Source organism: Neopsephotus bourkii, unplaced genomic scaffold, assembly GCF_033783945.1.
Source record: "Neopsephotus bourkii isolate Nb327-2 ecotype Australia unplaced genomic scaffold, CSIRO-AGI_Nbou_v1 NB_1655, whole genome shotgun sequence".
In the NCBI taxonomy this organism is placed as follows: Eukaryota; Metazoa; Chordata; class Aves; order Psittaciformes; family Psittacidae; genus Neopsephotus; species Neopsephotus bourkii.
The window spans coordinates 1,774,966-1,788,378 of record NW_026902129.1 but is presented as its reverse complement, the minus strand read 5'-3'; the positions used below and the strand labels follow the sequence as shown (position 1 = coordinate 1,788,378).

Below are 13,413 nucleotides of genomic sequence, written 5' to 3'. Positions count from 1 at the left end.
GTTACCAAAAGGAACATGACCAGCAGGTCAGGGGAGGGATTCTCCCCCTCTGCTCTGCTCTGGTGAGAACCCCCCTGCAGTCCTGCATCCAGCTCTGGGGCAACAACACAAGAGGGACATGGAGCTGCTGGAGAGAGTCCAGAGGCCACGGAGATGCTGCGAGGGCTGGAGCAGCTCTGCTCTGGAGCCAGGCTGAGAGAGCTGAGCTGGGTCAGCCTGGAGAAGAGAAGGCTCCGTAAGGGGAGACCTTAGAGCAGCTCCAGTGCCTAAAGGGGCTCCAGGAAACCTGGACAAGCCCATGGTAGGGGGATTGGAACTAGATGATCTTTAAGGTCCCTTCCATCCCTAACCGTTCTGTAATTCTATGACTTCTGATTAAGCATAGTACATTGTACTTGCTCCAAACTTTAATTCTTGTTCTTTTATTTGTGTAAGCAATTTGGTCATGATCATTTTTAATTCTAATCCTGCTGTATAAATTCAGTCACTTTCAGCTTCATGGGCTTCAGAGCTGCATGGAGGTGTCTCAGGCCAATAAACTGCAGCTTTTACACTAGGGCTTCATCACATGACAGCCCATGGGGCTGTGCTGAGACAAGGACTGTTGGGAATGTTTTAATTGCCTGGCTTTGGGAAGAAAACCGGAGCGGAGTTGCTGAGGCCAGCTCCCCATGACTCTTCTGAGAGTTAGCCACACTGCCAAAAACCATTTTAAGGGGGAGTATGAGGCTGTAAGGAAAGATGTTTTCCACCTGTGAGCCTGCCCCAGATTCCTCCAGCCACTCATCTCTAAAACCCACAACAAATGCCCTGTAGCTCATGATCATATGAGGATTCTGGGCTCATGCACATTCTATTCTATCACCTATTTTGAGAAAAACATCCAGCAACATCAGTTCTGAGGAACTGCCTTCCCTGTCAGGACCAAGAACTACTCTTTATATAACATGAGAGCTAAGATATCAGGGAGTTTCTCATCACTCTTGAACCATTTTTTTTACATCACATTTCCCTAACTTGTCTAGGAAAGCATTAATCAAAAGTGCTAAAAACTTCCCTACAGTCAAAATACACATCGCAACGTTTATTATCCTGTTATAGATGGGCAATTATGTTGTCCCAATAATGATCTGTGGCTCCAGAAACCCAGAGTCTCCTACTCAACTCCCCAAAAATTGTTCTCAGAGTATTTTATCTCTAGGCCCTGATTACTAGCTTGTCTTAACTGCCCATTCAAGCAACTTCAAGCTATCTAAATAAATTATCGATCAAGTCTTTAACTCATCCTTCTTCCAACTGCATAATGCAAAAAGTACCACATTGGAGAGGCTCTGTTTTCTTTTCCAGTGCCATAAGGACCTATTTTTATCAAATCAAGCTCAGGTAGAAGCTTCATACTTTTCCCTCCCCCCCCCAAATACCTTTTTTAATCACTGTCAGTACTTAACTTCATACCTCAAGGCTTGCAAACCTGTGATTTTTGTGTTTATTTAAGAGAGGTATAATGTTCACAGTTTTCCAGGCCTGCCTCCTTGTTCTTAAAACACATTAAGAACTAGTGGAAGTGTGACACCCAGTTGGTTCTGACAATGCCTCTGACAGAGCAGTATCTTCTATTTTTATAAAACAACAGATCTGTTGAAAATTTCTTTATGAGCATCTTTTACTGGAGACTGGCACCAAGACACCAATCCCCCTTTTTACAGTTTCCAGCTTAACCTCCTCATTCTTCAAATTGTTCTTGGCTTTAATATATTTAAAGGACTGTTGCAACTCCTTCAGTTCTCAGCTAGTTCTCCTAATTTCCACTTCATTCTGCACATCATCCTGCTCGCATTGGCTAATTGTCTCAACAAGCCTATACATTTTGCTATGCAGGCTTATTTTGCCCCTTTTAATTTTCCCCTTCTAATTTGTTGTGCCTAGTTTTAGGGTCATTCTGCTTTTTTGTAATTGTAACAAAAAAAAACCTTTTAGTGATTTGGGGTCATACATTTTAATAAATTTTTAACAACTTAATGACCAAGACCATTTCTACAGCTGCTGTTATTTAGTGAAAACTGCAACCACAGCTTAAGCCAGCTTCAGAATACAACTTAGTTTGCTACTTCTTTGTTAATAAATAATTTAGAGCATCAAGAAATTACTTTGCCAAATGATAACATATCATGAAATATACTCAATTTGTTTTAAGCGTGAGATATCATTTCTTTGGCAGGTAATCTACCCATTTGTACCAGGTAACCAATTCCAGATTATAACCATCTAGAAACCACAAGAACATCAATCTTCAGGGGAACGAGTGGACAAGACAACACAGACACTCCAAGTTCCCTATAATTTTATAGGCCAGAATCATCTGGTAAGAGGGAGTTTACAAACTGTACCTAGTCCAAAGCAATTCCATGTACCTTACCACAGTTCACAAATTAGAGGATCTGCAGAACACTTTGGCTAGCCTTTGCCCAGCAAAACACACTGCGGTTGGCTTTTCTTTCCTGTTGTGCAAACACTAGAGGCAAAGTAGGATATGCATCAAAATTATAACATGACATCTTCTCATGAGAACCCGCTACAGATTATCAGTACAAACAGAGATCTGCTGGGAAGTAGTAAATGCTAGTTCTTTTGAGTTATTATTAACTTGCATGCATACGGGTAGAGTGAAGAACTCTTTTTCCTTCTCATAGATTCATTAGAATCACTCAAGAGAAGTGATTATTTTTGAAGATCTTAAGGACTTCATGTACATTAAACAAGAGCTACATATACAACAAATCCATATTCCGATCCACACGAAACACAGGTGACACAAAGCACTTACTCTATCAGACTTTTACCATTCTTTCCTCCTATTTTCTGCCTTTTTACAACAACACTGTTAGCCAACAAATTAACAGTTTAGTACAAAGTATGTGTAATTTCAGAATGAAGACTAAGTTCTTTGGAGTAAAGATGGCAAACCCTCAAGAAATTTATTCTGTTACAGTAACACAAAGTTAACAAAAATACCGGTCCAAAAATCTCATCTTGTTGTCTCTTTGGTTGAACCAAGAATATTTCTAAGACTATGATTAACGTTATGTATTCAATTTCCATCACACACAAATGCATCAAAAAGTCTTTACAGGAATAAAATCTCTTTAAAGGGCAGAAATTTAAGCATCACATCCATATTTTAAGAAATTAAATGAAAAACATTGAAACAAGATTCTGTAATGCCATGATCAATATACAAAGCAACCTGTACATGGCACAAAATATTACTTCCTTGAAAAGGGAAAGAAAAAAAACAACCCTGAGAAACACTATCTGCACCAAAAGCTGTGCATGAGAGAAGAGCAAGCACAAGTCACTCATGAGCAGAACAAGGGGATGGGGCAGAGAAGCTGAGTAGTTTTCATCATTCAAGCAAACTACGAAGTTACTTCTAAATATACTGCCTTCGGAGTCTTTAAGAAAAGGAGGAAAAATAAAAGTGCTTTGGTTTGAAAACAAAGTTGTGCTTTTAAACAGTGCCCCCTCCTGTTCAGAAATAAACCGACTTTCGTATTTGAAGCACTACACAGACCATACTCAGCAACAAATGGTCACTCCCTTGTGACCTGTACATGATTTACTTTAACCAGCCAATTTTCAAAAACTTAAACCCATCTCAACCACAAAACTGTCAAAATACATTATATTTAAACTAGTTCTAAGATTACTCTCACCAGCACAGCCAACTTGTGAGTGAGAACAGACAATTTGGAGCTCAAGAGCACTCCAAAAGAGCAGGGACACTGGGAAAAGTCCTGGAAAAACTCGCAACCCTGCAACAGCCACTTCAGGGCTGGATATGTTCAATCCAAGCTGTTTGGATAAGAAACTCATTTTGCTAATCACAACTTCCAGAACACCATAGAGGAGACGGCATCTGGCTTACCTATGTCTAAACTCTTCACCTACACGTGATCTTGGCCTTTCTGAAAAATTACATTCTATTTCATTTTACCATCACTAACAACTTGCAACAGTCCAACATTCAGAAAGAGAATTCCATGCAAATATATTATTCCTGTATTTAAGAAAAACTGCTCAATCTGGATAAGTTATAAAGTAGCATTTCTTTTATGGAGCGTGTCTTGCAGATTTTACATTCTGCTACAGTACGTGCCTCTTAAGCTGAACCAGTCACTTCCACGTATGTTGCATTAACAAAAAAGCATTTCATGTAATAGATACAATCCCTGATCTTTAAGCTGAGAATTCTGAATGTTGTCATTTATTTCTCACAGACTGTTTCTGCTGTTCTTAAGCACAAAACCAGGGAGGGAAGCAGGTCTGTTTTGTTAGATTAGTAAAAACAACTTCCAGCTGTTTGTTTAAAACCCCAAGAATTTCTGTTCTTTACAGTGAAGACCCAAAAGAATTGAGACATTTTCTGTCACGGTTATGAATTTTTACTAATGCTGTTGTGGTTTGTTTGGGTTTTTTTCCTCCAATAGGAAACTCTCAAAGCCAGCTTTAAGGTATCACAGCAGCTGGGAAATACACATTCTTACGGGAATATTTGTTAGCGCTTCGAGGATAAAGTCTCCAAAGATTTTCAGTCCATGAAGTTCATTCTCTATCGTGTCATACATCCCAGGAGTTTGTTCTGATACACATCTGTACACTGTCTCCACATACTTGAGCACACTCTAGCCCAGGTTTTGTTTATATTTACTGCTTTGTGCATGAGGATAGCACATAAAACCTAAGCATAGAAAGAGGCTATCTCCTCTGCTCGACTCCCACCAGCACTGCGATTCAGAAAAGGAGAGACACTGGAAAAAAAAAATAAGGTTAGCACAAAGGTTCTGAAGAACCCAATTAACTGGAGAAGGAAAATGAGAGGAGAACACAAGCCTGAAGCCAAAGCAGGTAAGGGAAACTTGTTTGGTGACAAAATGAGAGGGGAAGCGTGAACTGGATGAGGTGGGCAACCATGGCTAGGGAAGAGCAGGAGGACCGTACAGACCAAGAAGGAAAAGAAACAGACCTGACAAAAAGAGCACAAAGGCATCATTGTAGGTGGAATGTTGAGAACAGAAATACTAGCCTGTAGACCACCAGAAGTGAATACAAAGGGAGACTAGGTGGAACCATACAGGGCTAGCGTTGCTACTGATTAGAATGCATTTCATATTGCAATTTATAGCAAGGAGGCTAAAGAAAATAAGCAAAAAGTAAGGTGATAACACCTTATATTTTACCTACCATCCAAAGGAGAAATAAGTTTAATGTAACACATACAGCTGTATTAAAGATGGCACATATGAACTATTCATGACCATATGACCAATGTGATATACTCCAAAGACAGCCCTCCCCTATCTGGGTCAACATCAAGTACTAGCAAATAGAAATTCCTAAGCTACAGGCACACAACAATACCAGTAGGCATTCACTAATTCAGCATCTGAACCAACTCAAGGATGTGACAAAAAACCTAACCCATAACCAGAAAGTGGCTACTATCACTATAACCATAAATGCAAAATGCATCCAGTGAATGCTGAATTAGCCAGGAACTGGGATAAAAACGTTCTAAAAGATGAGCATTTAAGAAAAGGCTATCAGTTAGTGCTGACAATCTGTTATCAACTCTGAGAACTGAAGAAAAATGCAAACACCATAATTTTACACAACTCTTCTCCCAGATATAATCATAGAATCATAAATTAGTTAGGGTTGGAAAGGACCTTAAGATCATCTAGTTCCAACCCCCCTGCCATGGGCAGGGACACCTCATACTAAACCATGTCACCCAATCCTCTGTCCAACCTGGCCTTGAACACTGCCAGGGATGGAGCATTCACAACTTCCTCGGGCAGCCCACTCCAGTGCCTCACCACCCTAACAGGAAAGAACTTCTTCTGTATATCTAACCTGAACATCCCCTATTTCAGTTTGAACCTACTACCCCTTGTCCTATCACTACAGTCCCTAATGAAGAGTCCCTCTCCCCAGCATCCTTACAGGCCCCCTTCAGATACTGGAAGGCTGCTCTGAGGTCTCCATGCAGCCTTCTCTTCCCCAGGCCAACGAGAAGAGATAGTAAGTCTTTAAAAAGTGAAAGCACCCCTCCACCAAAGTGTAACAGCCATGACAACGGTAAGTATGACAACTATTCAAGCATGCTCCCTCTAGGATAGCACAAGGAATACAGCACAGTGTAGAGGTACAGAAAAGTACCATTCATTTGGATGATCCCTAAATTTAAGAAAGTTTTAATGTCCAATTTGATTTATGCTTGCATTCAATAACCGAATGAGACAAAAAGAAGCCAAGACAGACATCTTGATCACAGCTGCTATCCAAGTTATGCTAGAGGATGAAACTGATTCCTTCAAATGACTTGTTTATTGATTGCATTCCATACCTATGAAGTTTAAGCTTGAGAGGTAATACAGTTCCAAAAATGAAACCCCAAAACATTCCAGATTATATCCAGCCTCATTAATGAGTTAAGTAAATGGATAAGGGAAGTAGTGTCCAGTAATTATTTGTAATTTATTAAATGAATCAGCTATAATGTCTTCAGCATGTATACTAACAAGAACAAAAATTCAAGTTGGAAAAACACTCCAGTTCTGACACATTGGACATGTTTATTTCTTGGCTACTTATTATCAAATGTTATGCCAAATTGTCTGTATATATTCTCACATCTAAGATGTAACACATACTACATGATATTCATTAACACAACCAACATAATTTTGTCTGTCAGTTATGATACATAAAATACACCCTTAAAAAGCATACTTAAAACTGGCCAAGCTAAACAGTATAAACCATTCCAACGCTCTATTCAAAGACCTCAGAACATAATTCATGTTATACTGTGTATTCATTAACTTCAACAGAACTCCCAAATCAGAAAGAGCTTGAGAACCAACATATTTCTATTATCTCTTGTACAGCCTGTATGCAGGATGCCAAACAATGGCTGAAAACCCACAGTTTAGGTGCAAAAAGGGTTGTTGCAACCAAGATAATTTGCCTCAATGATTTTCAACATTTTGGAAGATAACTAGTCAATTCAAGGTTCTAGGCCACCACATCCTTTACATCTTCCTTAATGTGCAGTTTCCATACCTCCAGGCAGGCATTTTATATACACTTAACTTTCTATGGCATTACCAAAAAACCTTAGATCATGCTCCCAATCTCTATTTGAAATACTACATTTGAGCTCACAGAAACCTACTGCATTCAGTGTGTCTCAGTTCATTCCACTTCATTATCAATCCTGACCTACATTGTCATAACCATAGCTTTGGATTTGGAGAAGGCTGAGGTTCTAAATGACTTCATTGCCTCAGTCTTCACTGGCAAATGCTCTGACCACACCACCCTAGTGCTGGAAGGCAGACACAGGGACTGTGAGAATGAAGACCTTGGGCCCACTGTAGAAGAGGATCTGGTTCGAGACTATCTTAAGAACCTGAACGTACACAAGTCCATGGGACCTGATGAAACCCATCCACAGGTCCTGAAGGAGCTGGAGAATGAAGTTGCTAAGCCGCTGTCCATCACATTTGAAAAATCATGGCAGTCAGGTGAAGGTCCCGATGACTGGAAAAAGGGAAATATAACCCCATTTTCAAGAAGGGGAAAATGGATGACCCGGGGAATTACAGACCAGTCAGTCTCACCTCTGTGCCTGGCAAAACCTTGGAGCAGATTCTCTTGGAATCCATGCTAAGGCACGTGAAAAACAACAAGGTGCGTGGTGACAGCCAACATGGCTTCACTAAGGGGAAATCCTGCCTGACCAATTTGGTGGCCTTCTATGATGGGGCTACAGAACTGATGGACAGGGGTAGAGCAGTTGACATCATCTACCTGGACTTGTGTAAAGCGTTCAACACTGCCCCACACAACATCCTTGTCTCTAAAAACGATACAGACCTGGCTGGATGGCCACACACAAACAGTTGTGGTCAACACCTCAACATCCAGCTGGAGACCAGTAACGAGTGGTGTCCCTCAGGGAGCGGTGTTGGGACCGGTCTCGTTCAACATCTTTGTCACTGACATAGACAGTGGGATTTAGTGCGCCCTCAGCAAGTTTGCCGATGACACCAAGCTGTGTGGTTCGGTTGATACGCTGAAGGGAAGGAATGCCATCCAGAGGGACCTTGACACGCTCGTGAGCTGGGCTGATGCCAGCCTCATGAAGTTTAACCATGCCAAGTGCAAGGTCCAACACCTGGGTCGGAGCAATCCCAGACACAGCTACAGGCTGGGCAGAGAAGAGATTCAGAGCAGCCCTGCGGAGAAGGACTTGCGGGTATTGGTCAATGAGAAAATGAACATAAGCCAGCTTCAGTGTGTGCTTGCAGCCCAGAAAGCCAACCATATCCTGGGCTGCATCAAAAGGAGCGTGACCAGCAGGTCACAGGAGGTGATTCTGCCCCTCTACTCTGATCTCATTAGACCTCACTTGGAGTATTGTGTACAGTACAGAGTGTAGTGATAGGATAATGGGTTAAAACAAACAGAGGAAGTTTAGATTGGATATAAGGAAGAAGTTCTTTACTGTGAGGTTGGTGAGGCACTGGAATGGGTTGCCCAAGGAAGTTGTGAATACTCCATTCCTAGTGGTGCTCAAGGCCAGGCTGGACAGAGCCTTTGGCGACATGGTTTAGTGTGAGGTGTCCCTGTCCATGGCAGGGGGGTTGGAACTAGATGATCTTAAGGTCCTCTCCAACCATAACTATTCTATGATTCTATATCTCCTGCCCCAACTATTTCTTGATGGCCTTTCAGAAAGCAGTCACCTGCTTTCTGCACCAATCTCTCAAAAAAAAAAAAACAAAAAAAACAAACAACAGGCAACCAATTCAGATGTCTCAACTTACATACACTTGTTTCTTGGGCAAAACATTGCAATGCCCAGCATTAAATCACCCCCGACACTGCTTACAGATGATTTATGCACCCAGACTCCCACTATCTTTGATAGGTATCCATATTCAAGAACCCAGAAGAAAAAGAAAAGCGCTTGAACATCATGAATAGCAAGCAAGATGGGAGAGAGATGCCTTGCAAAAGCAAATTGATGTCAATTAGGTCCAGAGTTTGCTTCAGAAAATAAAAGTGAATTAATTCCTATGGGTGATTTACAAATATTCATTTACCAATTTGTTCAAAAAGCCTTTTATATCGAGTATCCAGATTAACAAAGTTCCTAAAATTGATCCCTTGCAGAAAACACCTCAAGTATGTAAACTCCCTAGACTTGCCCATAATAAGCAGTGTACATACCATAGAGATGTTTTAATGCCTTTACCAATCTCTGTTTGTCTAGCCTCATCTGCAATGGAAAAACAAAACAACAACAAAAAAAATTTATTCTGCAAGCAAATCTGCTGCAGAAAGACCACTAGGGAAGACATGGACCTACCCCAGAATTGGACAGGGGAACTGGTGACAATGGACAGGGAGAAAGCCAATGTATTTAATACCTTCTTTGCCTCACTTTTTACTGTGAAAGACTGCTCTCGGGAATCCTAGGTCCCTGAGACTAGAGGGAAAGGCTCCAGCAAGGAAGACTTAGTCTCAGGGTAAGAGGTTAGGGAGCACTTCTACAGAACATGCAAAAGTATTCATCCTTGCAGCAAAGGAGGCCAACACTATTTTGTGATGCATTAGGAAAAGTGTGGAGCCAGTTTGGCACAGATTCATGAAGATAAATAAGAGACTGGAGCATTCGACACATGTTGAGAGGACAAGATGGATGAAACTCTTCATCCTAAATAAGAGAAAACTCTGGGGAATCTTAGCAATGTATATAAATATCCACTGGGAGAGAATGAGCAAGAAGAAGCCAGATCCTTCTCAACAGCATCCACTGACATGACAAGGAGCAATAGGCAAGTTTTCCTGTACATGGGAAAAATTTATTACTGTGAGGGTGATCAGACACTGGAACAGGTTGTCCAGAGCAGCTGTGGAAATACTCAAAACCCAGCTGAACAGAGTCTTGGGAAACCTGCTGTAGCTGGCCATGCCTGACCAGAGAGGTTAGACAAGATGGTCTCAAGAGGTCCTTTCACCTAAACAATTCTACAGTTCTCTGAAATTAAGTAGTACATTTCCTTAGGCCCTCACTGGAAGTAAGGTTTTTGTCTATTACCAATAAAATATAAAAGCACTCGAAAGTATTCATGTAGCATGAACTGAACAACAGATTGATCTAATCAAAAGGCCAAATTACCTCACATATTGTAGTTTGGATGTATTTTTTAGTCTTTTTCCAATCATTTACGTGTACAGCAACTACACAAAAATACAAAGAAAATCACTTGACAAGTTACAGTTGAGATTACATGCACAAATGTGAAAACATCATGGTCACTAGCCACTGACAAGCCTCAAAATGTATTTAAACAAAGATTCTCAGGAAGCCCTGAAGGCAATTGCCTTCCTACTCTTGTCTTCTTCAGACATTTGCCACACGAACATGATAAAAAACATCACAGCAGACTAGAAAACTATTTGATTTGTATTAAATGATATCAAAACCCAGCAACTGAAGAGCCAAAGCCATTTGTTCCTCAGAAATTCAGAGGCATAACAGATTTGTAATTAAGATTTTAAACCAGCCTAAAATATCTGTAACTTCTTTAACTTAATTGTCCTTTAATAGCAGACTCTACAGGCACAGATCCTGTAATTTTTGTGCTTGATCAAGATCCTACAGAGGGTGTTTATTGGTGGGGTTAAATGATTTTTTCAGACTTAGTTTTTACATGCATGTAGTTACAGATACTCATATGTCCAGTATGTTTTCTTTCTTCCCAGCATTCCCAATGCTTCTACCATTTCAATTACCAAGCAATAAACTGCAGCAAAGTAGCATAAAACAACAATGAACACAGAACTGCACAATTCCAAAGAGAGATGTGCTTCAGAGCAGTAAAGAACAGAGATTAACAGATTGGAAAATTGCAACATGTATGACTTTTGTAACAAGTTGACTAGAATAAAGGAAATAATGAACACAATGGAAATCAAAATACCTGTTATTGAGCAGTACACTATGTGAGGAGCAATCTTTTGAATGTCTTCATAACCTAGCCCTATTTCAGCCAGTTTCCCTGGGACGTAGTTTTCCACAAAAACATCAGACACTGCTGCAAGCTGTAGAAAACAAAAGAATGAGATTTGTTAATGAGCTTCTACAAGTCCAGTAAATTCCTCATGTAACTTCATTTCAAAATCTTGCTAAACAGAGCGGCTCCAGTCTTTCTGACTAGAAAGAACTTACAAACCTAGAGATATTTTGTAGCTTGTTGAACTGTGCTTCTCCACAAACTACATATTAGAGATGCTATATATCTAGGAAGATGCCTGTCAAAATCCTAAAGTGACTAGAGAAACCTATGATTATATTATCAGCATCACATCAATTTTGCAAGACTTGACAACAGTTTACAGAAGAATAGTCACCTCTATACCTGCACGTAGCTTGAGGAAAAGGAGGGAGCAAAAATGCATCTTTATTCTTCATGCTTTCTCTACACTAGAGCCAAACTACAGTGACAAATAATGATGCTATCAACTTGATAAAGCAAACTATCAGTTCTCTTTGGAATTTTTGCCTGGGTTTTGGGGGCAAGGTAAAGTGGGTTATTTGTATTATTTTTACAAAAACTCCACACAGAAGAGAATGTGCATACATACTGATGAGTGTCAACAGTTTGCTTTATTGAGTGAGAGAGCATACATGATACACACTGACCTATCAGCTAAAGGCAGTGGAAAGGAAGGAGTGCCATCAGTTCCCTGTCAATTGAACCCTCCCAAGTCATTCATGAATAAGTAGGAAAGTTAATTAGTTAAGGCTAAATACTCAGAAGAAAGGTATCCTCAAGGTTATTTAAATGAGCTTCTGATAATAACTGCTGAGTAATGCTCTAGAGAGATCAGTAATGAGCCACATTACAACAGAAGGAAGTCAGAGCATGGGATTGGCGCACATTCCAGCACTGAAGAGAAAAAATAATTGTCATTCAGGAAAAAACACAAATATTTGGAAGGCATTCAACAGTGAGGCAAAAGCACTAGGAAGGAAGGCAGGGCTACAAATGACAAAGAATAAACATAAAAGACCAAAGGATAATTTTGTGGAAGTCATGTAATTCAGAAAGAGCAGACCCTTGGACAAGTATTTTGTAGTGCTGTGCCAAAGGAAGAAAAGCAGCCAGGACTTCTGATTAACAGATTTCTTCAGCTGACTTGATACTACTGATACTACCAGGCCATGCTTTTGTCATATACCTGAAGATTCTCTTTTCCTTTGATTTTGAATATAATTCTAGATTCTGAGATTTTCCCTCTTCTACCTAGACAGAATTTATGACAGGGGAAACAAAATTTATTCTAGCCATGCAAGCTTTCTTAATAAAAAACACAAATTACAACTTTAATACTTTTCATTATAGGGCTTAGACTAGGGACAACTCGCATTTATGTATGAGTAAGCAGTGTCACAAACTCAAATTTCTTCTTGTCATCAGGTACTTTACAGACATGAACACTACTTGTCATAGTAACAGATACATTGCTGAACAACGCTTAGTTCTATACACATTAGTTCTATACACATCTGTCATGATAAATAGGATTTCTTACAGTATAGCTACAGTAAGAAATTACTTTGTCACAGGATCTCATTTCCACAGCTACTGTGGTAAACATTTAACAGAGTTCATTCTCTCACTGGCAATTCCATAACACCACATCTTAGGAAGTAACTCTCACACATTCTTGACTATTTCAGTGATACAACTGTAAGGGAATAATATTGCTGAAACCATTTGTCTGTACACTTACTGCCAACTATCCTATATTCAGCATCATGCTAGCTCTAGGTTTACATTGTTACAAGAGATCTTACCAGTAGGAAAAGGCTGTGAAGCCTGGGACTGAGCTGACAGAGAAGATGCTGCCCTTGCATGACAAGTGAGGGAGAAGAAACTTGCTGCTTGAAGAATTACGTGACATTTGAAATAACCCAGGTATCTGAGCCTCAAGCACAAAGGTTATATCTCAGATTCTTAAATCATCAGCCATTAAACTCTACAAGCCATAAAAAGGTTCTCCATATTAAAGGCAGGAAGCTATACATTTAAAAGCAAAATCAAGCAGTAATCTTTCTGCACAAATATCAAGATGAGAAATGGGGAACTTCCAGCCCACACATGGACATTTTATATACAACAGTTTTTCTTTCACCATTTTTAAAGGTCAAATAACAAGCTAGTCTTCTTATGCAAGGCAAACAATTTTAAAAGTCCTTATTTAGAATGTGACTAGTTTATTCAAAACCATATCTGTCTCATACCATACAAATTTATTCCAAACAGTGTTTGT

The 13,413-nt window shown here is 39.9% G+C and overlaps 1 protein-coding gene across 3 annotated transcripts in view; it reads right to left on the bottom strand.

Moving 5' to 3' along the window:
• SUGCT (succinyl-CoA:glutarate-CoA transferase) overlaps positions 1-13,413 on the bottom strand; it is a 309,260-nt gene that overhangs the window by 286,882 nt on the left and 8,965 nt on the right. For all 3 annotated transcript variants that reach the window (XM_061374866.1, XM_061374868.1, XM_061374867.1), the window contains one exon: positions 11,058-11,178. In XM_061374866.1, coding sequence (XP_061230850.1) covers positions 11,058-11,178 — 121 coding nt within the window. The remainder of the gene's footprint in view (positions 1-11,057; positions 11,179-13,413) is intronic.